A 19,185-nucleotide genomic window follows, 5' to 3' on the forward strand; every position below is an offset into this window, starting at 1 on the left:
ACACTTGCACGCTCGGCTCGGGGAAATCTGAGGAAACTTCACTGTAGGGACAAGGCATGGCGGGTTTGATAAATTTATTTCTTTACTTGACTTGTTGACATTCATTGATAACCGGATACCCAGATTACCTTTCGAGACTTGCGTACACTTTTATTATTGTTTCTGACAACCTTTTTCGAAACAGCTGTAAACCACACACAACCCACAATTCCTCTATTCGTCCTAACAAAGGGCTAACGCTCGAAACGTTAGCTTTGGAACTCCTAACAAGGACCAATTATCTCATTTCCATTTTAGCCGCAAGTTTCGTATGAATTCCACCTAGGCAAAGGATTGACCTTTTTTATTACTAATTATCGCAACAACGAACAACCATAAAAAAACGGTAAATTCCTTTTAATGTCTACCATCGTTTTAAATGAAAATATAGGAATTTGATGTTTCCACTAAACCAACAGTTACAATAGAAATTCTCCTGGTCGTCCTTCACTTAATTTCCCTTGATAAATAAGCTGGTCAAAATTTAAAATTAACTAGCATACATGGTACATCTCGCTTTCTCTTCTCGTCTGGGGAGAGAATGCACAACGTTTTGTGCTGGCCCTGAAAGGAAATGAAAAGGAAAGATATCGGACGGCACTGTGAATAGTGTTGTAAGAGCACTTTTCAAGGCGGTCAAGTAAGTGTTTCCAATCTATTTTACTTCAGGATGCCGATGAAGAGTCAAGTTCTTGTCTTTCAAGGTCAGCCTCCGTTGTTGGAAAAAATAAACAACAACAACAACAACAAATAGACGGTAGAGTTTCATTTTTAAGGCAAGACCTAGACCTGAAAGAGGAAGAGGAGGAGGGGAGGGAGGGGTACGTGATGTGAATTAGAATCGCCTAAAGTTATATATCAAAACAATTTTGGAGAGAATACACAAGAAAGAGCTTTAGGCCTTAATTAAAAACGCCAAAAACTTTGTCTTAGGAATATTCAATAATATTCACTTCGCCTTCAGCGAACAGTTGTTAATTATTCCCATGAGACCGACCCTACCGGGTCTGATAAGTCCCTTAATGGGGATTCAGTCTTAGCCTGCTGTTAGGCGCTAATTATCAGTGCTGTGGTGAACGCGTTTCTCCGCCCGAGGGAAGATTTGAGATATCCTGGAGGCGTTTTCCAGGGGTCTGGTCCTCTTACTAGTGCCAGACCCCTTGCGGATTTCTCGCCAGCTCACGTTGCTCAAGGCATCAAACTTTCCCGCGGGCGAAGGAACGCCCGTCCCGAAGGGCTGATAATGAGGGCCAGCTCTCTAGCTATTTCAGTCTCAATATGATCCTTTTACCTCTTACATGACTGTCCTACATTAATAGAAGTTCAGTTTGACCACATAAATTCGTCAAGTCTCTTTTGTCTGACAGAGTTACCTCTGAATTGAAATGTTTTACCCCCATTAAAAGCAGTTAGTCGCATGTTGTTTTGGAATATGACAATATAAATGTCCGCAAATGAACGATCTACTGGTGGAAAATCAAGGCAATTTACAGCTCGTTGTGTGACGATGTACTGCGAGCACATACGCCAAAAACAGTCCAGTTTAAAATATATTTTCTCTTCTCACCTTTAATCTCATCTATTTGCATCCATAAAGCTCGACTCGTAGACAAATCTGGCTGTACCAGTCAGTTGGGACAAGTCGTACGTATCGACCACTAAACGGTGTTCGGAGGGCGTTGTACTCCACGGAGTTTGCGTCCCAATTTCCCCTCAAGATCTGTTGAAAAGTCAGTATACGATCATGAGGCCAGGAAACTGCAATGCCTGCCAAAAGTCTAGGCAAGTTTTAATTATTTCTGAATCTTTACTCTATCTGACATTTATCCATTCATCTCCCCCTCTCCCTTATTTCAAAGTTGTCTGGTACTGGAGATGGTGTCTAAAAATATTAAGCATCAGGCAACATTATTTGGGGAGAAAAGAGGGGGGGGGCAGGCTCAAGAAACTTATAAAACACGAATTATAAAATTTCTTTTTATATGTTGAGTAGAGGGCTGTAGACCACCTACTAAGGCGAGGCGTGCCATCTTTTGCCACTCTTTAAAGTGTTATCTGATTATAATATCCTGTTTGAGAGCTTGGCTTATCTATCCTGCTGCTTCGGTGTAGCACGAACGGAAAAGCTTGGTTAAAATCTCAAGTTCGATTTACGACTTTATCTAATGTTGAGGTCTAGGGGATAGAGAGCTTTTCCACTTAGTGCCGCCAAAACCAAAATAACGTTACCAGAAAGGCCAGTCAGGGCAAAGAATGCGTCACAGAGCAGCCGAGTAAAAACAAGCAAACTGATGGAAGCGGAGGAAAACGTGAATGACACAAGTCGCGATTGGCTTTAGTTTTGCATCGAATAAAAGAGAGTGGCGCGACTTTTTGGGACCAATCACAGACCTCGATTAAGCAATACCAAAGCAATCCTGGGTTTCTTTCCACATTTAAATGCAATTTCTACTCAGACCCCGTAGCGTCTTGCACACCTAAAGGATACCATAATTTACGGCGTGCATGGCAGTCATCAAAACCATAGGTACTCAGTAAACAAACACGTTTTGTTAAGTAGTATACCCTATTTAAAGAATTATTAAAACGAACTCAATCATTCAAATTTTGCATGATACACCGCTGACCTGTGTGTTTAAGACCCAGCGGCGGCCATCGTCACTACTTTGAACTTTGTACCCTTTTACCCAGGCTTTCGTGAAAAGACTTGCTATGCCTTGTGTTGCAACTGCTGTAATCTTGTGTCTTGAGCCCAAGTCAATCTGTGAAGTGGAATCCAAAATAAGGAGAACAGTAATTACTGCAGCAGCAACTGTCAAGCGACCAAAAGTTCACTGCCTTTTCGTCACACAAAGCACGTGAAGACAGCTCACGAACAGATCTTCCCGGGTTTTACATTGGACAGCCACAGTTAAGAGTGAGATTTGGCTTTGCCATTAAAATAAGGGTGGAAAGGTAGGTTGGATGATTCAAGAGTTATTTCATGGTGTACGGACATGACTCCCCCACTGCTGGTGCACAAAGTCTTACACTTTACACTGCAGTTAACTTAACACGCTGACTGAGACATAAGCCTTTCTGATGAAAGGTAAGATTTAAATTGGTGCACATGAGTCGACCGGTACACGAACGACAATCCACGCGCAGGAAGGCCTTCCAGCGCGCGAGTTACTCGTGTTCTCGCCAACTTCCTGCTAGTGACGAGAGCTAAAGGAAAATGTACCTCCCCGCACCAGCGCAGTATCCCCGAGTGATTCATTCATGAAGGGGAGAGTATGCGTCTTCCCAGATTATAGCTTGATATTCTCTGATGATCAGGTTCCCAAGTGCTACTTGTGAGTCGGAAGGTGATCTTAAAATGCTTTTCAAGATACTGACTCCACAGGTAGAATAATTTCCTGTTGAACTAATGGAAGTTTCTAGCATTATGAAGAAACTAGACGCATATTTGCGTTCACTCAGGCTTTCTGTTGGAAGGAATCTTTGTTTTTTCCCTATGTGCCTACATGTGCCTAAGTTTTTTTGTGCAATTATTGGTTTATCCTGTAACTGTTTCCTGTCTGATTTTGCACCGCGAAAGCTTCTCTTCGTCCGCCATTACACCATGCCATGTGCTCATTAGTCAAAACGTCGCACATGCGTCAAAGTCAAAAAGTTGCGCATACGTGATGAGAACTTGACTGCGTTTTGCGTCTAAAGACGGAAAATAATAACGAAGCCCAAGTTATAACTCGGGCATTCCACAGGCAGCCCAAGTAACAATTTTTTGTCTTCGAACCTAACACAGACTTTATTTGTATTCATTCCACTTAAAAGACGATTTTTGATATTAAACTGGTAGATGGCAACTTTTAGTTTGTTAAGAAAAATAAATATGATAACTTACCTGTAAATATTCTCCACTTCTACTTCGAGCAGCGCACCAGGCACCATTCCCCTTAGATCCCGCGGTCAGATGTAACCGAGCCTGGTGTGGCTCGTGGTATATCTTGTAAGAACTTGCGCGCAATTGTGAGTCGCGTATTTGACCTTTCTCGATACCCACAGAGACAAAACAGCCTGTGAATAAAGCAATTTATTAGAAAACAGTGTATTACTTGGTTTGTTCTTTATCACGTGGCAACTCCAATGATTTCATAGTGTTTCTACGAGTCCAGTATCTTTAAAAAGTTGTTGGCGTTCTTAAGTTTCATCCAATTGAAGCGATATCGGCTTTCTTAAAGCCACTATGTTTAATTTTAAAGGATTACTGCAAGCATTTGAGACATAGGGGTTTGAAGAGAGTCCTACCCTTCTTGCCGCCACAATTGTACAGCTGATTAAGCTGTTGTTTATCCACAACTGATAGACCTCTCTGTTGACCCAAAACTACATGGGCTCCAGCCCGTGACTCTATAGTGTTCCTCCCATTACGGCTCCAGCTCCTGCGTGGTACGTGCATGACTGACGTTACGTCATAAGGTGCACCCAGTCGATCCACCTGACCATGGCTGTACTTCCTGAAGTTCCGTTCAAAACCTGATGGAAATTTTACCCAGCCATAAAAATATCAAAACCCTTACTTCATTCATTGGTTTTTGAATGTTATGCGTCTACCACGTGACATAATGATGATCGTTTATTCAGCCTTCTTGCAGTAGAAACTGAATTTCAAGGCGGGTCATAATTTACAAATACTTCTACATTATGCATACATAGAACTATTTTAGATATCAATTAAATATAAATATTAAATATTGTGTAAACATTAAATACTATAAGTAATAAGATAAATTGCAGTAATAATGCGTGGTAAGGTTGAACAGTGCTTTACATGAAATTACCCTTACTTAGATAACAAACTAATCCTGACTTATGAATCAAGGGGGTAACTTATTAACAACTAAATTTATAGTATAGAGATTTTTGGATTGAATGTCGTGAAACCAAAACCAAAGTAAACACAAAAGCCAATCAGAGTAAAGGAAAATATTACGACGAGCCAATAGGAGAGGAGAACCTCGGGTGAAAATAAGTAAAAACCAGCAGATTGACTGAAGCGTGGGAAAACACTTGTGACCAAGGCGCAAGTGGCTTAATTCTTGAATCTGATTGATCGAGTAAGAAGCGTGAGTTTTCTGGACCAATTACAAAGCAAAGTGAAACAGAGGCAAAGCAATCCTGATTATTAGGGCTTAACCAGTCTTGTTCCCAGAGTCTTTCTCTTTTCCCGTCCATGAAGGAATGAAAAGAGAGCCTTGGGGGAAATTGAAGCTTACCAGGTCTGATGTTCTTTGAATACACAATGACATAAGCATCTCTGTCGGGTCGTGAATTTGTATGAAAGAAGCCCACAGTATGCATCAGCTCATGTAGCACAATCCCTTCTTTCTCACAGCCAAATCCAATAGAAACAACTTGTCCTTTCATATCCATCGTTCGACCGATGCAGGAATAGCAGCTGTCAAGGAAACAAACAAAAAAAAAACCAAGAGGAAGCCTTGTGTACAATTTTAGCCACTAATCAAAACTACAACAAAATTCCTGGACGTGATTTATTGTCACCAGCCCGATTTGAGCAATAAGAGGACGGTGCACGCGTTATGCTTTTAAATTGGACATTCAAAAATGACAGCAGAAAATGTTTCTTAGTGGACTCACCCGACTCCTCGTATGAACCTGACAAAGTAGGGTTCGTTTGTTCTGAGTTTGAAACGTATACATGAGAGGCTTTCCATTTTCCTCATGGCTTTGCTTATGACCAACCTGGCTAAAGCAGCTATCGAAATAAAATAAAAAAAAAAAGAAGTAAAAGTTTTTGGATTGTCTTGATATCTGAAGCAATGTCATTGTTCAGGATAATACTGGGCCATTATCGAAAGTAGTGATGTCCCACGAGTTGTATGAAGAAGAAAAGGGAGTAGATTTCTTTAAAAAATCACGGATACGACCATTACCAGGAGTATGAAAAATATTTCCTTTACAGAAACCCAGGTAGCCAGACAGCTTTGATACGCGGTTTCATTCGAGTTTGACCCGTTCCCTGTGTTTTTACTGTCCAAAGACCTAAACACATGTCCTGTGAGGGTGATACATTATTTACAAAGTTGCGCGTTAATTTCAGCAAAGGAAGCCAGGCAGAACAACTAAAAGCTAACCTGGTTTGATACTTTTACTGAAATAAACAACGAGAACATTGGAAAATTATACACCTTCGGGCGGGGTTTCCCCGGTATCGAATTGGGGTTACCCGGAAAGAGTCGACGTATGTAACGTTTTCAACCGAGAAATTCTAACAAAAATCTGTTCAGTTTAATCACTACAAGGGGTTACCCTTAGCAGTAATTCATTCCGCGTATGAAGGCATGCCCGGCCTGGGTCACGTACGGACGCGCGCCTTGCAGGAGGAGTTTACATACTCAGTCCAGAGTCCATAACATATGGTACAGTCCCTCCGGGCCATACGTGAATTTTCTTGTTGACGGAAGCGCGACCATTCCCTTCCTCCAGCATGATATCTCCCTCCAACAAGTCTGAAAAAAAATCAAGAAAGACTTGTTAAGCTTCAAACGGTTATTTCATCCGATCTATTTTTTAAGTCCCTGAAGAATACGACACCCAATACACGAGGTACAACCCTAGTCTTCTAGGTTGCAACTCTCGATCAAAGCGCTAAAATAAACTTTTGATTTTTGAGCCGGCGACAAAATTTACCATAACTGTTTCAAGTGAATATGGAAGCGACCTTCGCAGTTATGAACACTTCTTAAGCAGTGGTGAAAATAGGGCCAGAAAAAAATTCAGGCCTGTACGGGACTTGAACCCATGACCTCTACGATACTGGTGCAGCGCGCCACCAATTGAGCTAACAAGGCAACTGGAAGCTGGTCATCATGTTGGTTCCAAATAAACCCGTAAGGTGGTAATAAAGGGCCTGTAAATATATGAAAATCATGTATGTGAACTGCGGATAAAGAAGTAAATATGAAAGTGATCTTTGTAGTAATGAACGAAATAATGGGTGAAGATCGCTTACATATTCATTCCTACATCCGCAGTTCATATCTATGATTTTCATATATTTACAGTCATTTATGACTATTTCAGTCACCAACCGATCGGATGCTGAATTTAAAGGAAACAGTTTATTTTTAGACATGTTCATACTTTCTCAAGGCACGAACGCAAGTCTTACAATTCAGTTCCTTTCTTTCGGTGTTATTGTTGTTTTCTTTTATTTTAAGCCCTGTAGCCAGTAACAACGTAAATAGGTAGAAACATCCAGTCTGTATTTGCTCACGTATTTAGACTGTTTTGTTCACCTGAACTTTGATAGGAACGATTAAAAATGTCCAGCAATTATCAATATCACGTAGCCTCTCCTTTTTTTTTTAAAGGATTCATGGCCATAAAACCAAGCAGAAAAAGCTCGGTCTGTAACTTATAGGACGGCCTCGAACTCGTTTAGTAAGGTGTATATGTAAGAAAATTTTGCCAGAATTTAAATCACTTGAAATGGAGTAAACGTCAGTTCTCCTCTTTGGTTAAGGTCTACATTTTATTATTCTTAGTACTGTTAATTTTAAATTCTACCACAAGTCAATTTTGGACAAATAATGACAGTTCTGAACTCATGAGATGATATCTCTAGTGTGACGAACCGTTGCCAAATGGTCCGACTCCCAACACTTTGCAGGAATAATACTGCGCATGTGCGGGAAATTTACAATCAGTTATAGAATATCAATAGTTAAACGCGGCACTGACAACCAGAATGAAACTGAAACTGGAGCATCAGCGACTCAGTTTTGTTTTGTATTACACCCATGTTAGAACTAAATCAAAACCGGTTTTTTTTCTCTGCATGCATGACTGTTTTTTTTTTTGGCCATTAGACACTTTAAAGATTTCAGTCGAGAACACCAAATCATATTCACTCGAAATGAAACTGTGATTTTCTGAATTGAAAGGGTTTCTTGGCGCTTCTTTGGTTCGATTTAAACTACATGTGCTCTTGTGCGGGTAATTAGAGAGTATTAACTAATGAAAAGCTATCCAGAATTACACCCTCTTTAGTTTTGAAAATATTTATCGAAGTTTTCATCGCGATCAATCTCAGGACCTATCTCCAGTGGTAGAAGGTGTTGTCGGAGGGTTTCAAATTCACACCTCAGTTTCACGCACATAAAATATTTCATACCCGGTCGGGACATCCACAGTGTGTTTGTTGCAGAATAGTTCGAGGATCTTGCTTCGTTTGACCTAATTTCCGCTGCTGAGTCCGAAATTGAGTTTGTCGAACATGTTATGAATAATAAAACAGACACTGCAAAGTAAATCAGTGTCTTCGACTGAAGGTATTCATACGCCATGTTTGAAACCAATCGGACTATGTTTTCAACGTTTCAACAGATTTGTTTTGCCAGATATAAATGATATATCAATTGTAAACGGCTTTATACCGTTTCTTTGATTGCCGTTGGCGTTTATTTTGCTTTTAAAGAATGCGCTAGTGTTTTACCTCAGCTGTTTAAATGACACTCTGTTTCTTGGCACGTTGGAAGGTAAAATTGTCAAGACCATGTATAATCAGCTTTTCATGTGTAGAAAATCCACATCAGAAGAAAAGATCTACATATAAAGTAACCAATTAATCTTGGGGTCACATGGAGACAATCCTGCCAAAAATCACTTATTGAAACACGGAGAAACAACGGCGACATCGAACGAATTTATCGAATTTAAAATGTCCTATAATTTTTGCCATCGATCTCTTTTCTAGGAAAAGTTTTAGTTTGAGCAAGGGCGTTGATAGCCTTCAATACTAAATTGGCAGAGTGACATTTTAATGATTTTAACAATTGATGGGTAGTAATTTAATCTGAGCTATCAGAGCTGGTTCTCTGCAAGAATAAAAACTGAAAAACGCACAGAAGTGACTATGTAAATAATACGCCTAGCTGGAGTTAAAAAAAAAGTGCACGAAGAGAGTGAAGTGAATTTCAGTGCGAAGCGCGATCGTTGGAATAAGCGATTTAAAATTCATTGGGCCTCATGCTCGAATTAAACTTTCTTTTCTCTTTCTAGTCTAGGAGCAGAGTTCCTAATGACCTTACAAGAATTCATAGATGAAGATTTACAAAGGGGCCTGCGTGGCCAACGTCCAAAGAGGAATTATCTTATTCCTCTTCAGAAGTCAGCCACGCGGGCTCCTTTGTGAATCTTCTTCTATGCATGTAAGATCATGTTTTAAGAATTATGAGCTTCTCACAATATTTCCCTGTGGAAATATTACTTCAAAAGTAAACCCGTCTTCTAATCTATGGTATACTGCGCCTCTAGTGGACTTCAACGTCAAATGGCAACCATATTCTTGACTTAAAAATCTAAAATTCTTCACACTAATTTCGTTTTTTTCCACACATCTCTATACAGTATGTAGTATTGAATAACTTTTCTACTCACAGGCCCAGATCGTTGGCCCAAGCCTTCATACATACCACGCTGCTGACTCAAGGTGGTGCTTTACGTAGGCGCAAATGGGCCCTGAGCAGATCAAGCGGGATTCAGGGGGGACACTTCATCATCCTCTCTCCACGAAGGACCCGGTGTTGGATTTTTGTAGATTCCATATCTCAGCTCGGGCCAGTTATTTTCTTCGTCGTCCGAATCATTTGAATCTCCTTCATCCTGCAAAGTAATCACCGAAAAAGATAACACTGATGACATCAGCCTGTGTAATCTAACGAATAGAGCGCTTTTTGATTGAATGTCATAAAACCAAAACCAAAGTAATTGCAACGGCCAATCAAAAGGGAGAAAAATACCTTTAAGGGCCTATGAGAACTCAAAGTAAAAACAACCAGGATCAATATCAGTATCTGGGCAACTTCCCACCTACCCCTCCCCTAACCCAACATTAACCTTCACTTGTTGTCAATTGACTGTTGTTGAGTTAGGGGAGGGTAGGTGGGCAGTTGCCCAGATACTGATATTGATCCAACAACCACACTGCCTAAAGCGCGGGAAAACGCGGGAAAACGCGGGCAACCAAGTCATGATTGGTTTTAGTTTTGTGCCTGATTAGTTTAGAGAGTGGTGCGAATCCTCTGAACTAATCACCGAGCGAAGTAAAGTAAAAGCAGAGCAATCTCGGACTATTTTCGATACTCAGTCGCTCCAAAAAACTGCTCTATCTTCACTCGCGCACGATTGGTTTAAGCCTGTCATATGACCAAGTTTGAATTGGGGACCATGAAGATATTAGCCTCGATTTATCAACGATATTCATCAGTTCCAATGAGAGAACTGCTCTGCTTTTGTTGATTTGTAGTCTGATTCTGTGCTATCTTTTACTTTCATTCATAAAAAAAAGTTGAAAAATGTGGTAAGGCGTACAGTTTCGCCTGCTTTAAAGTGTCTTAAAATGAAGGCAAAAAAAGTCTTCATAGAAACCCACAATATTCCATGCTACTCCCAAAATTTGAAGCAAAATTTCACGGAATAAAAAAAAATGTTAATTATTTTTTTCTCAAATATCAAGTTAAGGGAATTCTAATATCAACTTATACGTTTTGTTCTATTGTACATTTCGTTTCGTCTATTTCACAGAAAAAGAAACCCTTTTAACCCATGCAAGATGCAGATTCCTTTGTCGTTGTTATTGTCGTTGAGGAAAAAGTGTTGCCTCATGGAAACATAAATATACATTAGATGCTACTAACCTTTCCTTTGTTTTTCCACCAGTTGTAAACAACAACAGTAGCACCGACAACGCCTGTTGCAACCAAACAACCAAGCGCGAAATTCAAAGGTTTCATTTTGGCGTGAGTTGCGCTCGTTACAAAACGAAGAACAAACGCCTTTGCACAGTCACAGCAAAGATCAGTAGAATTAAATATTAATTGAAATCTTTTCAGCGACGTTATTGGGATATTGTTGTTCTTCCAAAAGCTAATTTTTCTCCTGCGTTTTTGGCGTCATCATTACGTGAAATATCTTCTATGACGAGACAGGGCTTAAGATGATTCTTTGATCTTTACTGTGCACGCGCTTAAGATGTTGATTAAGTTGACACAACGACAAAACGAGCGCGCATGCTTGTAACGCGCGCGAAAATTTACGCGCGTAAAGGAATACGAATGACAATATTTCCATAGTAACATTCTTGGCGCGATATGGCGGTATTTTCAAAATTACTATTGTTTGTTTCATGTCGCGGGGATAAGCCCTAGCCTAAACAGATAAGGGCTGGGTTGTTTGTTCAAAGCTGGGCTTAGATAACCCAGGGTTAGTGTGAAATATGATTTCAGATCTGAAGGCTTTAAAAGAAGATTCAGTATAATACTTTTTGTCGACAATTTGATAATCAAGTGCTCCATTTAGAATAGAGAATATGATCTAAAAAAGGCCGCGCGAACAAAGGAGTAAAGAAACCCAGATTAAAATTTAACCCTGGGTTAGCGCTAATCGGCCTTCGAACAACTGGACCAAGGTTCCCAATTTAAAGAAAGTTTCTTTCGAACCTGCTCTGCAACATATCTTTCCCAACAAAAAAAATATATATTTTGGCCACAGATGTGAATTTAAGTATTGAAGTGGAGCGTTCGTAACATGGCTACGAACTTCGTATCCCGTGTTATTACCATAGCACTTGTTTTTATCGCCTCCTCAGTAGGTAAACCGCTCGGCGTAGAGGTTGTTGTCTGTGAGAAAAAACACGTAATAGTTCTGCTTGTAGAGGAAGATAACTGCCTTAAACACTGAAATGTCTCGAGAGGATGGCATGTTATCAACCAGGGACGCGGTAGTACACAAGCTGTAGAAGAAACACCGCCAAAACATTTGCCTCAAACACCACTAAAAAAAAGCCAGTCAGGAGAAAAACGGTACATGGTTATATTCAAAGACTGTCTTCGCCTGCTGCATATTCCAGCTTCACTTACCTCACACTATTTACATCATAAAATAATTTTAAAAATGATGACATAATAGTCCATTTTACAGTTGTGTGCTTGGTTACCAAGCCTTTAAACAGGAGTGAGGCTGAGGTTGACTTTGTTGTAAGACAAACCTTGCTACTTTTCAAATGCAAATTACTTTGTTATCATACTAACTAAATAGAGGTCTCTATCGCAACAAGGTCACCTTCAGCCTCACTCCAAATCAAAGGCTTGGCAATTAAGTACACAACTGTAAAATGACCTATTTCAGTTGGCCTTGAACAGGCACTATGAGAGTGGGGGTCAATCTCTATAAAGCTCCGATGAGATGCAGGCATTTTGTGAGACTCATGCAGCACATCTCTTTGACACCCTCATCAGTGCAATAAAGCGTGTCTGCTGTGTCGATTAAATTGCGTGATAGTGCGCACATGTGTAATGTATGCCAAGAAAGGTTTCGGTCTTCGGTTCGCCATGTTTTCGTCTCGTGAACAGTTCTAAAATTTTGGAAATAAACGTTTAAGTTTATAACTGTCGTCATAGCTTGCATTTTTGGTCGCTTATATTGATGAACAGACGTTAGATGTTTGGATTTAGACAGGTTTTCAAACTCATTAGAGACGATAGAATGATAAAAGAATTTCAAAACTTTGGTTACCGCCGACAAGATTTGAGTTAAATGCCTCTACTCAGCTTACATCACGAGAGGTTTGACTCAAAAAGCTTGTAAATCACTCGCCTCCAGCTCATAATTTACAAAGTTTTCGAGTGTTCTCCCAACATTCCAACTAGGCACTACGCCGGCAAGCCGATAGGAAGTACGGTCTATTGCTCAAATTAGCAGCACTTTATGGCTGAAGATTTTAAAAGAAACAAATACGCATACCTTCGCCTCCATAGTCTGGATTCGAGTTAAGCGTAGTTAAAAATTATCCAACCTACATTGAAAAAGATTCTGGTTGATTTGGGTTGAATTCGACTTCTTTAATTTCTTTATCATATTTACCTTCGGGAAAAATAAAAATATGCAAAATAGAGCTTTATTCGAGAACTTGTGACGAATAATTTTGTTTTTAAAGTTGACTTCGGTAAAAACAACAATTCCAAAAATAGATAAATTCCCAACACATTTTTGTTATGACATCATTGACAATTCCCTAAAATAAAAAAAAAATTCAAAGCTGTGGCTGCTTTTTTGACTAGCTCATAGAACAATCACAGACCCCGTTCACTTGGAAAGATTAGCCCAGGAGCCCGTAATTCACTTGTAATACATCTTTACATCTACTCTCTCTAATTTTATCCAAATTTTCTTTAAGCTTACAAAGTAACATTAGATATTAAATTAGCCGTACTCGCATAAAACAAACCGTTCATGAGATATGAGAATGATGAAATTAGTTTTTCGCGTTTTGGGGGTTCAATGAAAAGAGAGAGGAAGTGTTGAAAAACGAGCAGCGGACTGATCTTCGAATTTATGAGCCATTATTTCGGCCAAGACCTCTCACGACCCAAACCTTAAGAGAAATTTAATCCCATGGATCGATAGCAAAGTGCTTGTCTAGTTGTCTGCTTTACTGCTTATCTTACCTCAGTCATCTCCAGCAGTAATGAAACTGGTTTTAAAAAGGGTTAAACAAAACTAAACCTGACATTATTTCCTCAATAACGATATTAGTAGTTGAATGTGTTGTACAAGCGGTGATCACAATTACCACTTAGCTATGAGGCGAAAAACAAATACTTAAAGCCAACTGTACCCACAAGGCACTGTACACTGCCTTTCTGTACTGCGGGATATTCAATATGTTTTTTTGGGCTCGGCTGTTTTTGGACATGACTTTGCATCTGAGCGCGATGCTGACTGAGAGCGCGGAAAAATCTTTGTGTACGAGGCGATTGAAAGGACAAGACAAAATAGTGTAATTGGACAACCATACCAGAAGGTTATACGGTAATCTAAAATATGGCATAAGGCTGCAACACCACATGCAGCCCAAAGATAGCTATAGCAACATATACGCGCTTCAGTGTTACGATTTGTTTGTAATTCAGTCCCGAAAACACGGCAAGAGGTCTGTTCACGCTTATGGCCGTCGTGGTCAGCAAAGAGACAGAACAGAACGTATAACCTGTGATGTAGGCTGCGTCGTAAGTGCATCGACAAAGATTCCAGTCTTGTTTAACCAAGGATGTCCAATGAGTGGCATATAGAGTTTGGGTAATAAGACCGACAAATAGATCAGTTGTTTCCAGACAGCGATAAAAGAGTTTAAACGGCGGATAAAGCAAAGATTCCTTATAAAACGCAGCAAGGATAAGATAATTCCCCCAAAAAGCTTTGAAGGATAGAAGAATGTTAACGGCAAAGAACTAAATTGAAGGCTGTTCTAATCCACTATCAAAAGTGGGGTAACATACAAGTTTTTCAGATGCCTTAATCTGTGTCCCACTCTCGGTTGAATTTGTCACCGCCATCATTCTCATCACTTTTTCAAACGTACAGACCTTTGAATTTTCCTTCTACCGGACTATCTAGTTGTGTCAAAGAGAGATGTCATGTCGGCCGGACTACAATGATCGAACGAAGAGACCGGAAAATTCGAAAAAAATATCCATCAAAACTGAAAAATCAGATTAAGAATCGCTCATAATCGAAAGAACGTCGATAGCAATGACACAAAAATAGATGAGAAGACAAAGCGAGGAACAGAAACCGAAACAGCACAGATGACATCATATATCAGTGAAAAATTAAAGATTTTGGATGAAAAACTGAAGAAAAACCCAGGTCACAAACGATGGAGACCTGACAGGCAAAGGGTTCTCTGAAATCCTTTGACCTTAGCTTGTGATTTTTGCTCAGTTAACTTCGTCTATGTGCCCATTATTGATCATGAGCATCACTTATGAAAGGAAATACATAGTTATACCTGGTAGCTGTTATAGACCAGTTTTCAATTAAGTGTCAAAAATAATCTTGGATTGCAGTGGTTTTTCTTTGTTTTGCTCTGTGATCCAAAACAACTTGCACCAATTTCCCAACCTACCAATCAGATGCAAAATTAACACCAATCACTACCTGGTCACGTTTTCCGCGCTTTGGGCAGTTTGTTTGATCAGTTTACTTTGAGTTCTCATTGGTTCTTTATAGTACTTGCTTTCTCCTGATTAGACGATGTCATGATTTTGGTTTTGGTTTATTATTGCGTTTTCTTTTACGAGTCTGGGATGAACAAGAAAAGATTATTTCTTGTTTCATTGCTTATTGAAAATAATTGAATGAATAGATGAGTGAATATATAAAAATACAAATTAAAACCTCAAGAATGGTAATACAGCTTTTTAATATCTATGAGCAAAGCATACAGGTCAAACTTCAGTTAAAGGTAATCTGATGAGAACTACGAATGTGCAGTAATTGTTATCTTTGTCAGGAAAGGGATAATCAACTGGGAACCCAGAAGCATTTCGGGAATTTGTGAGCTGGCACCAAAGAGTCGCGTGTACTTGTAGCATTTGAATATGGTTTCATTTACATTATTTGCTCTAACTAGAAAAGAAGCAATGAGCACTAAACAAACAAAGAAACAAAGAAAAGAAAGGATTTCGTCATTATGCGTGAAGAATAGTTTCATTTCCTCTCGTATTCGCTTTTCAGCGAATTCGTTCACGTAATTGATCGCAATTCATTCTCATGAACTCGTCATGTCGTCATTAATTCATAGGTAGAAAAGAAGTAAAGAAAGCTCATTTATTAGAGTCACGTTTCTAGGAAAACTAATTGAAAAATTACTGATAAAGCCAGAAGAGTAGTGTCAAGGGTTTCTTGGTAAACTGAGAGGAATGTTACAAGATTCAGTTCGATTCAGTGTTCGTTAGTGTGCTCCTTGCTTAGTTTGCTTCGATTACTCATTTCTATTAAGAAGAATCATCAAACGACTCTTAGTGAAACTGTGGATATAACTTTGCGCTGTCATTAAAGAGATCATCTTTGTAATGTTCACTAACTAAAGAGTAGCCAGTCTTTGTACTGGTTAATGATTAACTTGTATCGGCAATGGATTGTGATCAGTCTCATCTTTCCTGGTTCCCAAAATTTTCGTGAGACTTCAAAGGAACTTTACAACAATAACCGGTTATCCAGAAAAGGAAAAAAAAACAAGACAAAAACAATAATAATAAAACAAAACAAAAGAACAATTTATGGCGTGTAGCCCCTGCGTGTAGCTCTTTCGAATTCATTTCCATCTTGTGAGTTTTAGATCTTCTTTGACTGCTCATTTTAACGAAGAATTTTCATGACGAGTATCAACTTTTCTTCAACACACTTGTCCCAAGTCGTCATATATGAATTTTTTTTCAGTATGATAGCCCTCTGAACTGAATTCCGTGTTAAACCACAAGTTACGCAGATTTGCCATAATTACATAATTGATTTGAAACAAGTCACCAAGCGAGATATATTTTGCGCGTTTGTTCACCAAATCCGCTTCTGACCAAAAATTTTACTAGAAACATCCATGACCTCTCTGTTTCCTTATTAAAGAAGTAGTTTCGGAGTCCGGAAGACGTTTGGTAGTTACGTGTGACAGCGTTTATGAATACAGACTTATTGTATGTATATGACGCCCGCAGAGATTTTAAAGTTAAAAAAATTAACATTGGTGTAGCGAATTTTTGGACTGTGGGAAACAAGTGACCCGAGTGATCGTGTCCATACATTTTTACATTAGTTGCTTTTTCGGCTTAATATCTTTACTTCAAACCAATTTTCCGTGGAGAGAGAATTTTTATTCTTTGTTTCAATGACTTTTTAAATTATGTTTTGCAGGCGGGTGGAAATCTAAGAGAGAAGGAAAGTCACGTATGGTGAGAAACTTTCATCAAACAACAAGGAACCGGCAACTATGAAAGCTGTGATTTACAGTTATGAAGGAAATCGAAATTGATGTTCAAGTATCTTCTACTTGAAAATCATTAAATGTCCATTTCTTATACGCGCTTGTCAATATTGATCCATGGACTCTTATATTTACCTCAAATTTGCATGAACGACACGAGTCCGCCTTATTGACGCCCTTCCCGTCCATAAAAATCACCAAGGCAACCAAAACAATCAGAGCTCAGAAGCTTGACGCATGAGAAACCTATTAAATAACAACCCCATAAATCATTGTTCTGACCGATCTCAACGTAAATGATACTCTTCATAATAAAGCGTGTTTTCGTTGAATTTTCCGTAAACGAGTGACGCCCAGTTCTTCGCGTGATCCGTGAGCCTAAAAATTCGCCGGCATTGTGAAAGCATTGCGCTTTTCTCAAGCATATCCTAGTCAATCAATTTTGCTTTTCAACGGTTTCAACAGAGCATTAGCTGAGCGTGCCACGAAAATCATGGAAGCGAGACTGGCATTGTAAGGTGCTTGTCCACCCATATCAGATAATCAGTAATTTTCTCTTCTAAATGCTTTGTCATAAGAAGGAAAAAAGCTTTACGGCTCAAACCTTTGCTGATTCTGCACAGTCAATAAAAATATTGCGATGTTCAGTTTCTTTTCTTTTCTTTTCCTTCTCTGCTTTTTTGATGAAGGCTTGCTCTTACCGTCGTAAGGACAAAGTTCTCGATTACGAGGGTTTGTACAGCAGTTGACGCTGCGAGGTTGGTTAGCAAAGCGTGAATCCGTACTACAAATAAATCCTCTAGCGAGCTTAATTCGCTTCATGTTTGTTTATATAAGGGTCTATATACCAGATAATTTGTACGATTTAAGGCGCAGTGAAGGATCACAACCGCTCACGCACCGTTAAGGGTCTTAAAAGCAACTAGATAACTGCAAAACTCTTGAGTCTAACTAAGCTTACTGCGTCCAACATTTCAAGATTAGTTTCGACCCCTTTTAGAACCAGACAAACACTACAATATTAAGAAAAAGCGTCAGACATAGACTCTCCATTTTCAGAAGCTGGTCCTGAGCGACACCGCTTGTAAGGTTGAATTTCTTCATGGCGACTACAAATTGACCTCTAGCATCTAAGCTATTCCAATATACTTTCATAAACAACTCAAACGATGATTGTTACAAGGACCAGTATCTAATGTTTTGTGTGCTCCGAGTTACTGCTGAAATGTAAAATTCACTCACTCGAATCACGTACTCAAGAGTCTTCCTTGTGCAGACCTTACAACATCGCATGTCAAGCTCTATTAGCGCGAATTTAACAGTAAGTGGTTTTCCTAATACTCTTGAAGCAAAACAAGGATTGCATTTTATTTGCCAGTCATTCAAAAGGAAACTATCTAAATTTATCACTGGGCAACACTCCAAACTCATTATCAATCAATGTACCTATTGTAACCGTATTGCTGAGATTTGGCGAAGTTGTAAGGGAAGTTTACGAAAAAAAAACTTGTCAAACTTTAGGAAACCATCTGAGTTTTCCTACTCTAACAAAACAAGATGGACTGCACGTTGTCAAAGTTAGAAATTGTCTTTAACTTTAATAGCTGAAGCAATTAAAATGCTATCGGCTGACATCTACCTCACGCTGACAATAGCTGGGGTGAGCTTAACATGAACTAAGAGGAAATTGATGTATGACAAACAAACTACCCTCGAGTAGTGAATTTGCGGAATGCGCCCAGAAGCAGATATAATCGAAAACAACGCGCTCATTCCTACACTCATACGAACGCGTCGGCTTTTTGTTAATTCTTTGCTGATTGATCGACCAATGAGAAGCCTGTTAGTCAATTGAAAAGACGTCTCAACTTGGTGGTAATATTGAAGCATCTTGTAGTTTGATTCAGCGTTGGAAATCAGGCGTAAACATGCTTTAAAGAAATGAACAATGTGCTGCATTTTGGTATTTATCTTAAGCTTAGCAAAATCAATCTGCAGATGCTAGTAAGCTCAAAACACCTTGCGTTTATTGTGAAGGAGAGAGAAAACACTGAGTGAATGCTAAAAGCAAGGAATGCTCACCATCGGCGAGATGTTTCGTCCTTTGTTCCGGAAAACAACAGTGGTCACAACTACGTCAATAGCACAGAGAAAACATTATTCAACCTTCATAAAAATAGATTGCAAAAGTCATTCGACGCATGCACGAAACCCCCTCAAACTTCAACTAAACTTGATAATCAAAGCTGGTCTTTAAAATATTTTGCTAATAAAAAATAACGAGCTGGTAATCTTAGTGACTGATAGTGCCCGTCATAACT

The 19,185-nt window shown here is 39.2% G+C and overlaps 1 protein-coding gene across 4 annotated transcripts; it reads right to left on the reverse strand.

Annotated features, from left to right (window-relative positions):
- Positions 1 to 124: 124 nt before the first annotated feature.
- LOC131772667 (astacin-like metalloprotease toxin 2) lies at positions 125 to 9,665 on the reverse strand. 4 transcript variants are annotated; one of them, XM_059088632.2, is made up of 9 exons: positions 9,519 to 9,665; positions 6,438 to 6,551; positions 5,680 to 5,797; positions 5,298 to 5,479; positions 4,330 to 4,557; positions 3,926 to 4,098; positions 2,667 to 2,801; positions 1,607 to 1,759; positions 125 to 603 (listed from the first exon to the last, which is right to left on the reverse strand). In XM_059088632.2, the coding sequence occupies exons 2-8, from the start codon at positions 6,529 to 6,531 to the stop codon at positions 1,619 to 1,621; spliced, it is 1,071 nt and encodes a 356-aa protein (XP_058944615.2). In that variant the 5' UTR covers positions 6,532 to 6,551; positions 9,519 to 9,665; the 3' UTR covers positions 125 to 603; positions 1,607 to 1,618. The 4 variants fall into 4 exon arrangements, with proteins under 4 accessions (XP_058944615.2, XP_066017524.1, XP_058944622.2 ...); XM_066161427.1 differs by having other exon boundaries at positions 9,484 to 9,646; XM_059088639.2 differs by lacking the exon at positions 9,519 to 9,665 and adding an exon at positions 8,540 to 8,624.
- Between the last annotated feature and the right edge of the window lie 9,520 nt (positions 9,666 to 19,185).

Source organism: Pocillopora verrucosa, chromosome 14 (assembly GCF_036669915.1).
Source record: "Pocillopora verrucosa isolate sample1 chromosome 14, ASM3666991v2, whole genome shotgun sequence".
NCBI lineage: Eukaryota > Metazoa > Cnidaria > Anthozoa > Scleractinia > Pocilloporidae > Pocillopora > Pocillopora verrucosa.